The 9,062-nt window shown below is 48.1% G+C and overlaps 1 protein-coding gene across 3 annotated transcripts in view; it reads left to right on the top strand.

Annotated features, from left to right (window-relative positions):
* Positions 1-9,062, top strand: part of LOC124031244 (SLIT-ROBO Rho GTPase-activating protein 3) — a 134,039-nt gene that overhangs the window by 66,661 nt on the left and 58,316 nt on the right. For all 3 annotated transcript variants that reach the window (XR_006838097.1, XM_046342295.1, XM_046342296.1), the window contains exon 3: positions 3,227-3,389. Coding sequence is in view for 2 of the 3 variants with exons in the window: in XM_046342295.1 (XP_046198251.1) it covers positions 3,227-3,389 (163 nt within the window). In the remaining variant the exon portion in view is untranslated. The remainder of the gene's footprint in view (positions 1-3,226; positions 3,390-9,062) is intronic.

Genomic DNA, 9,062 nt, shown 5'->3' on the forward strand with positions numbered 1-9,062 from the left:
AGAGAGAGAGACTGGGAGTGGGGAGAGAAAGAGACAGGGAGTGGGGAGAGAGAGCGAAAGACTGGGAGTGGGGAGAGAGAGAGACCTGGAGTGGGGAGAGAGAGACCTGGAGTGGGGAGAGAGAGACTGGGAGTGGGGAGAGAGAGAGAGACCTGGAGTGGGGAGAGAAAGAGACAGGGAGTGGGGAGAGAGAGCGAAAGACTGGGAGTGGGGAGAGAGAGACCTGGAGTGGGGAGAGAGAGAGACTGGGAGTGGGGAGAGAAAGAGACAGGGAGTGGGGAGAGAAAGCGAAAGGCTGGGAGTGGGGAGAGAGAGAGACCTGGAGTGGGGAGAGAGAGACTGGGAGTGGGGAGAGAGAGAGACTGGGAGTGTGGAGAGATAGAGAGAGACGGAGTGGAGAAAGAGAGAGACTGGGAGTGGGGGGAGAGAGAGACTGGGAGTGGGAGTGGGGAGAGAGAGAGACTGGGAGTGGGGAGAGAAAGAGACGGAGTAGGGAGAGAGAGCAAGACTGGGAGTGGGGAGAGAGGGAGACTGGGAGTAGGGAATGAGAGAGACTGGGAGTGGAGAAAGAGAGAGACTGGGAGTGGGGAGAGAGAGAGAGAGAGACTGGGAGTGGGGAGAGAGAGAGACTGGGAGTGGGGAGAGAGAGAGAGACTGGGAATGGAGAGAGAGAGAGACTGGGAGTGAGGAGAGAGACTGGTAGTGGGGAGAGAGAGACTGGGATTGGGGAGAGAAAGAGACTGGGAGTGGGGAGTGAGAGAGACTGGGAGTGGGGAGAGAGAGACCGGGAGTGGGGAGAGAGAGAGAGACTGGGAGTGGGGAGAGAAAGAGACAGGGAGTGGGGAGAGAGAGCGAAAGACTGGGAGTGGGGAGAGAGAGAGACCTGGAGTGGGGAGAGAGAGACTGGGAGTGGGGAGAGAGAGAGAGACTGGGAGTGGGGAGAGAAAGAGACAGGGAGTGGGGAGAGAGAGCAAAAGACTGGGAGTGGGGAGAGAGAGAGACCTGGAGTGGGGAGAGAGAGACTGGGAGTGGGGAGAGAGAGAGACTGGGAGTGTGGAGAGAGAGAGACTGACTGGGAGTGGGGAGAGAAAGAGACTGGGAGTGGGGAGAGAAAGAGACTGGGAGTGGGGAGAGAAAGAGACTGGGAGTGGGGAGAGAGAGAGAGACTGGGAGTGGGAGTGGGGAGAGCGAGAGACTGGGAGTGGGGAGAGAGAGAGACTGGGAGTGGGGAGAGAGAGAGACTGACTGGGAGTGGGGAGACAAAGAGACTTGGAGTGGGGAGAGAAAGAGACTGGGAGTGGGGAGAGAAAGAGACTGGGAGTGGGGAGAGAAAGAGACTGGGAGTGGGGAGAGAGAGAGAGACTGGGAGTGGGAGTGGGAGTGGGGAGAGAGAGAGACTGGGAGTGGGGAGAGAGAGAGTATGTGTTTGTGAGCCTGGTTGTGATTAAGCATCTCAGGCCTCATCCACAAACACCAATTATACAGCGAGGAGCTGCAGCTCTCGTAGCCAGATAGGTGACTCAACCAGAACTGGTTGAAAATAAGGTGACGACATAATAAGGTGCCGAGACAGAAAATAGGCCATCCCAGAAGACAAGGAGAACATGTTTCACCCCATTGAGTTTGTATTGTGGTTAGAGAGTCACCTACAGCCCTAATGTTTCCTCTGTCTAGTCTATCTGAGACTGTTAATCCCTTTGCCACAGCAACGCAAAGTTCAATTGAATCGTCCCATTATTACTAGTGACCTCTTGATTATTGGACTGGCCCATATTGTCATTTGGGGTTATTGGACTATTACTTCTCCGATTCCTCTCCATTCCAAATCAACGTGTTTGGCTTTGCTTCCCTGACAAAGTCCCCTTGTAAAAGTCATTTTTAAACCGTGATCTGATGGACAATGCTCAATCAGACCTTTTCAAATGCAGAAGTCTGAATTCTTGCTTTCAAAGTATAATATGATTCTCTGCCCAACTTCTTCTTCACAGCAAGCATCCTTGTTCCTCTTCCTCAAATGGTGAGATTCATCTTGGCTCTGCTGAGTTGACCTGCATTAGCATCTCACCAGTCATAGACTGTCAATATGGCTGTGGTAGAACCATATGACTGTATAGCATGTCAACTGTGTACATTGCGGTGTCTTGCTGTGGGGGTAAGTGGGAGAATAATGGTAGCAGCACTCTGGAACAGACAGATATCAGCTTCATTAGAAGTGATTAACATTGCGGAAGCTCTCTGTAGAAGGGAGACTTTGATGTTAGCGCTCATCCCTTTTCTTTGCAGTAATTACATGTGCAGTTTTCACCCCGGCTCAGTGAAACACTATCCTGCTATCCCTCTCACTCTGCATCAGACCCCTCTCTCCTCTTTGTCCTTTTCCCCAGAGTTTGTTGATTGATTCATGTTGAGATAGGGTTTAGACGGAGGGACAGGGGTGTGTTTGTGTGTGTGAGAGAGAGAGAGAGAGAGAGAGAGAGAGAGAGAGAGAGAGAGAGAGAGAGAGAGAGAGAGAGAGAGAGAGAGAGAGAGAGAGAGAGAGAGAGAGAGAGAGAGAGAGAGAGAGAGATAACCTACACTGGAAGGGGATGCAGTGAAAGTGGATTAGTCTTCAGTCAGAGCCCATGCCTCTCAGGGTCATTATGGTTACCAGCGTTAAGGAATTAAACAATCGATGCCTTGTCAGACTGGAGCGCTGCAAGGGAAACTAATGGCGTCTGTTCTGGCCTAGTGCCATCACTGTAGAGGGGTCGAGATAGAGAGGGGGAGTGAGGGAGGGAAGGATGGAGAGAGGAAGAGAGATAGGGTTGGTGGGAGAGAGATAGAGAGAGATGGAGAGAATGTCGGGAGAGACAGGCAGAGAGAGAGGGCTGTGATGTCTAATGTCACTGTGGTTGTCTCTGCAGTCAGCCAACAATGGGATCACGCAGCAGCTGTATTGTTTAGTGTGAACAGCAATCAGCCTTAGTAGCCCTCATTTAGTAGCCCTCATTTAGTAGCTATGCTTAACTTAATGGCAAGTCATCAACCTTCTGCGGCAGTTCAGATATTTGCTCTGACCATCACTTTTGGTCTGTTGTCTGTTGAATAGACACCCTATTCAGATAGTAGGCCTTATAAATATTGAAATGATAAAAGCAGAGACAAATGGCAGGTATGTCCTGTATGTTACAGTAACACTTGCATTACTAATCCCTCTAACGTCACCTCCTCTCTGTGTTGTGTTCAGGAAGGACCAGCACCTGCTGTCCAGTGTGAACTGCTGGTACCTGGTACTGAACCAGACCAGGAGAGAGAGCAGGGACCACGCCACCCTCAATGACATCTATACCAACAACGTTATCGTCCGCCTCGCCCAGATCAGCGAGGACGTAATCCGCCTCTTCAAGAAGGTCAGTTAATACGTCAGTCATCCCTCTGTCCGTGCGTCTGTCTGTCCCTCTGTTTACACCTTTCCTTATCACCAGTGCCAATGTGGTCAGAGGCAAAGATACTACAAAAGAGCTCTGGCTTTTTGTGTGAGTTTGCTGAGCAGTACTGGGCAGCATGTGGATTGATGTTTCTCTAAGATCGTGATCATACACAATTAATACCAGGCCTCATTGGTTTCTTTTGGTTAGAACCGCATTCAAACCAGCTTTCAAACCAGGGCTTTTGAAATGAGTCTGAAAGAAAGCAATTTGCATTCATCTGTTCCGTACTCCAACTTCGGTGTACAGATTGATGGTAGGTTACTGTGAGACTGTGAGCAGCTACATTACCAGCTGACCTGTGTGTCAGCACATTGTATATCTCCATCAGTTCCATGTGACCTGTGTGTCAGCACATTGTATACCTCCATCAGTTCCATGTGACCTGTGTGTCAGCACATTGTATACCTCCATCAGTTCCATGTGACCTGTGTGTCAGCACATTGTATACCTCCATCAGTTCCATGTGACCTGTGTGTCAGCACATTGTATACCTCCATCAGTTCCATGTGACCTGTGTGTCAGCACATTGTATACCTCCATCAGTTCCATGTGACCTGTGTGTCAGCACATTGTATACCTCCGTCAGTTCCATGTGACCTGTGTGTCAGCACATTGTATACCTCCATCAGTTCCATGTGACCTGTGTGTCAGCACATTGTATACCTCCATCAGTTCCATGTGACCTGTGTGTCAGCACATTGTATACCTCCATCAGTTCCATGTGACCTGTGTGTCAGCACATTGTATACCTCCGTTGGTTCCATGTGACCTGTGTGTCAGCACATTGTATACCTCCATCAGTTCCATGTGACCTGTGTGTCAGCACATTGTATACCTCCGTCAGTTCCATGTGACCTGTGTGTCAGCACATTGTATTCCTCCGTCAGTTCCATGTGACCTGTGTGTCAGCACATTGTATACCTCCATCAGTTCCATGTGACCTGTGTGTCAGCACATTGTATACCTCCGTTGGTTCCATGTGACCTGTGTGTCAGCACATTGTATACCTCCGTTGGTTCCACGTGACCTGTGTGTCAGCACATTGTATACCTCCATCAGTTCCATGTGACCTGTGTGTCAGCACATTGTATACCTCCATCAGTTCCATGTGACCTGTGTGTCAGCACATTGTATACCTCCATCAGTTCCATGTGACCTGTGTGTCAGCACATTGTATACCTCCGTTGGTTCCATGTGACCTGTGTGTCAGCACATTGTATACCTCCGTTGGTTCCACGTGACCTGTGTGTCAGCACATTGTATACCTCCGTTGGTTCCATGTGACCTGTGTGTCAGCACATTGTATACCTCCATCAGTTCCATGTGACCTGTCTGTCAGCACATTGTATACCTCCATCAGTTCCATGTGACCTGTGTGTCAGCACATTGTATACCTCCATCAGTTCCATGTGACCTGTGTGTCAGCACATTGTATACCTCCGTTGGTTCCATGTGACCTGTGTGTCAGCACATTGTATACCTCCGTTGGTTCCACGTGACCTGTGTGTCAGCACATTGTATACCTCCATCAGTTCCATGTGACCTGTGTGTCAGCACATTGTATACCTCCATCAGTTCCATGTGACCTGTGTGTCAGCACATTGTATACCTCCATCAGTTCCATGTGACCTGTGTGTCAGCACATTGTATACCTCCATCAGTTCCATGTGACCTGTGTGTCAGCACATTGTATACCTCCATCAGTTCCATGTGACCTGTGTGTCAGCACATTGTATACCTCCGTTGGTTCCATGTGACCTGTGTGTCAGCACATTGTATACCTCCGTTGGTTCCATGTGACCTGTGTGTCAGCACATTGTATACCTCCATCAGTTCCATATGACCTGTGTGTCAGCACATTGTATACCTCCATCAGTTCCATGTGACCTGTGTGTCAGCACATTGTATACCTCCATCAGTTCCATGTGACCTGTGTGTCAGCACATTGTATACCTCCATCAGTTCCATGTGACCTGTGTGTCAGCACATTGTATACCTCCATCAGTTCCATGTGACCTGTGTGTCAGCACATTGTATACCTCCATCAGTTCCATGTGACCTGTGTGTCAGCACATTGTATACCTCCGTTGGTTCCATGTGACCTGTGTGTCAGCACATTGTATACCTCCGTTGGTTCCATGTGACCTGTGTGTCAGCACATTGTATATCTCCATCAGTTCCATGTGACCTGTGTGTCAGCACATTGTATACCTCCATCAGTTCCATGTGACCTGTGTGTCAGCACATTGTATACCTCCATCAGTTCCATGTGACCTGTGTGTCAGCACATTGTATACCTCCATCAGTTCCATGTGACCTGTGTGTCAGCACATTGTATACCTCCGTTGGTTCCATGTGACCTGTGTGTCAGCACATTGTATACCTCCGTTGGTTCCATGTGACCTGTGTGTCAGCACATTGTATACCTCCGTTGGTTCCATGTGGCCTGTGGAGTAGTATTAGAGTAGCAGGGTTGAGGTAGAGCAGGCTAGGGTACCCTCCTGACCCCCTAACCTCCATGGTCCCCTAATCCCCCTGGGCCTCTACCTCTGTTGTGAGCAGCGTCTTGCCCTGTGTCAGCAGAGATGACTGAGGTCTAACCCACACACCAGACCCCTGTTTACACCTGGCAGGACTTCCTGGAGGCGAGACCCAGCCCGCACTGCCATCCTCCATTCACACATTACTGTGCATGTGTGTGTGTGTGTCGGCAGGAATGTGAATGGGGTGAAAAGCAACACTGTAGAGAGCACCTGCCAGGGCTGAAAACAGAACAACACAGCCTCCTGCCAGTTAGTGAAGTGTCCTCAAGTAGCTTTTCCTCTGGCAGGTAATATGAATGGAGCCAAGTGCGCTCGCTGGCAGGCCTAGAGGTGACAATGAATAACATGTTAAAGAAATATGCTGCGTAGTTTTGTAGCTGTCAAGCAAATGAATGGAGGAGAGAGCTGAGTAGGCTTCAAGTGAATCAAGCAGCCCATGATAGAAAGACCCAGGGATGCCCAAGATTTCTGATATCCAGACAGTCATGAATCAATACTCCATAGATAGTGCCATTTTCACGCGATCTGACCTTTGTCTTGACCAGTCCTTTTCTAGACCTGATCTGTCCAGGGAAAAAGACACAGGTCTTTGTTGTAGTATCTTTCCTCAGTGAGGTGGTCTCTGTTGGCGGTTTAGTAGCCTCTGAGTCTGTGGAAGGTCAATTGAATTACTCTTGCGTGTCGTAGCACACACCTTCTTTGCCATTCATTATTTTCCATAGAACGCACAGCCTCTCGTTGATTATCCCTTACGTATATCACCGGTATGACAAAAAAATACAAATGTTCACCTAGTCGGCTCAGGGATACAAACCAGCAACCTTTTGGTTACTGGTCCATCATTGTTAACCGCTAGGCTAACCGGGTGTGGTGTAGGCTACGGTATAGGCTGCTATACGACACTCCCTTGTGCATTATTGCTTAATTAAAGCACCCATGTCGAGCTATGGCTCAGTCGAGAACTGCAAAGTCTCAGTGGGTTGCAGAGTTCAGAATCCGGTCAAGACAAAATGGAACAAACAATAGAATCAGGCTGCACTGTGTTCTTCCTCCTTTTTTTTAGAGAGAAGAGAGTATTTCATGAATGTATTCTTTGTAGTTCAGCACAATCTGACTTGTCACATCTATATTCTTACTGTGTGTTGCATCAGGATTGTCCACTCCCTGCTCTGCTCCACATTGTCTCCCTCTGCAGTGTCTGACATCAGAGCCACCATGCATACAAATGCCATTCAACTGCTGCCAGGAGGCTTTCACATATTTCTCACTAAAAGAGCTTATCACTTATCACGTTCAAGCCAAAGCTCTTTCATATCTGATTTAACAGGGCATGTTCCCTATACAGTCGTGGCCAAAAGTTTTGAGAATGACACAAATATTAATTTTCACAAAGTCTGCTGCCTCAGTTTGTACGATGGCAATTTGCATATACTCCAGAATGTTATGAAGAGTGATCAGATGAATTGCAATTAATTGCAAAGTCCCTTTTTCCCATGCAAATGAACTGAATCCCCCAAAAAACATTTCCCCTGCATTTCAGCCCTGCCACAAAAGGACCAGCTGACATCATGTCAGGGATTCTCTCGTTAATACAGGTGTGAGTGATGACGAGGACAAGGCTGGAGATCACTCTGTCATGCTGATTGAGTTTGAATAACAGACTGGTAGCTTCAAAATGAGGGTTGTGCTTGGAATCATTGTTATTCCTAGGTCTATCATGGTTACCTGCAAGGAAACACGTGCCGTCTTCATTGCTTTGCACAAAAAGGGCTTCACAGGCAAGGATATTGCTGCCAGTAAGATTGCACCTAAATCAACCATTTATCGGATCATCAAGAACTTCAAGGAGACGGCCCAAGAAAGTCCAGCAAGTGCCAGGACCGTCTCCTAAAGTTGATTCAGCTGCGGGATCGGGGCACCACCAGTACAGAGCTTGCTCAGGAATGGCAGCAGGCAGGTGTGAGTGTATCTGCACGCACAGTGAGGCGAAGACTTTTGGAGGATGGCCTGGTGTCAAGAAGGGCCACAAAGAAGCCACTTCTATCCAGGAAAAAACATCAGGGACAGACTGATATTCTGCAAAAGGTTCAGGGATTGGACTGCTGAGGACTGGGGTAAAGTCATTTTTCCTGATGAATCCCCTTTCCAATTGTTTGGGGCTTCTGGAAAAAGCTTGTCTGTAGAAGACAAGGTGAGCTCTACCATCAGTCCTGTGTCATGCCAACAGTAAAGCATCCTGAGACCATTCATGTGTGGGGTTGCTTCTCAGCCAAGGGAGTGGGCTCACTCACAATTTTGCCTAAGAACACAGCCATGAATAAAGAATGGTACCAACATATCCTCCGAGAGCAACTTCACCCAACCATCCAGGAACAGTTTGGTGACGAACAATGCCTTTTCCAGCATGATGGAGCACCTTACGATATGGCAAAAGTGATAACTAAGTGGTTCGGGGAACAAAACAGATATTTTGGGTCCATGACCAGGAAACTACCCAGACCTTAATCCCATTGAGAACTTGTGGTCAATCCTCAAGAGGCGTGTGGACAAACAAAACCCACATATTCTGACAAACTCCAAGCATTGATTATGCAAGAATGGGCTGCCATCAGTCAGGATGGGGCCCAGAAGTTAATTGACAGCATGCCAGCGCGGATTGCAGAGGTATTGCAGAAGAAGGGTCAACACTGCAAATATTGACTCTTTGCATCAACTTCATGTAATTGTCAATAAAAGCCTTTGACACATATGAAATGCTTGTAATTATACTTCAGTATTCCGTAGTAACACCTGACAAAATATCTAAAGACACTGAAGCAGCAAACTTTGTGGAAATTCATATTTGTGTCATTCTCAAAACTTTTGGCCACGACTGTACTCCCTGTGAGGTCTGATGATGAAGGTAAAATAACAATTTGGCTACTTCTTTCGCTCTCTCTTTCTCTCCATCTTTTCTCAGTATATTTTAAAGGGTGGAGAGAGACACCAATATTGTCCAAAGCTCAGAAAATTCCATCTCAGCTGGCCCCTCCTCCTGTTGCTATGAGCC

This window comes from Oncorhynchus gorbuscha, linkage group LG03, assembly GCF_021184085.1.
Source record: "Oncorhynchus gorbuscha isolate QuinsamMale2020 ecotype Even-year linkage group LG03, OgorEven_v1.0, whole genome shotgun sequence".
In the NCBI taxonomy this organism is placed as follows: Eukaryota; Metazoa; Chordata; class Actinopteri; order Salmoniformes; family Salmonidae; genus Oncorhynchus; species Oncorhynchus gorbuscha.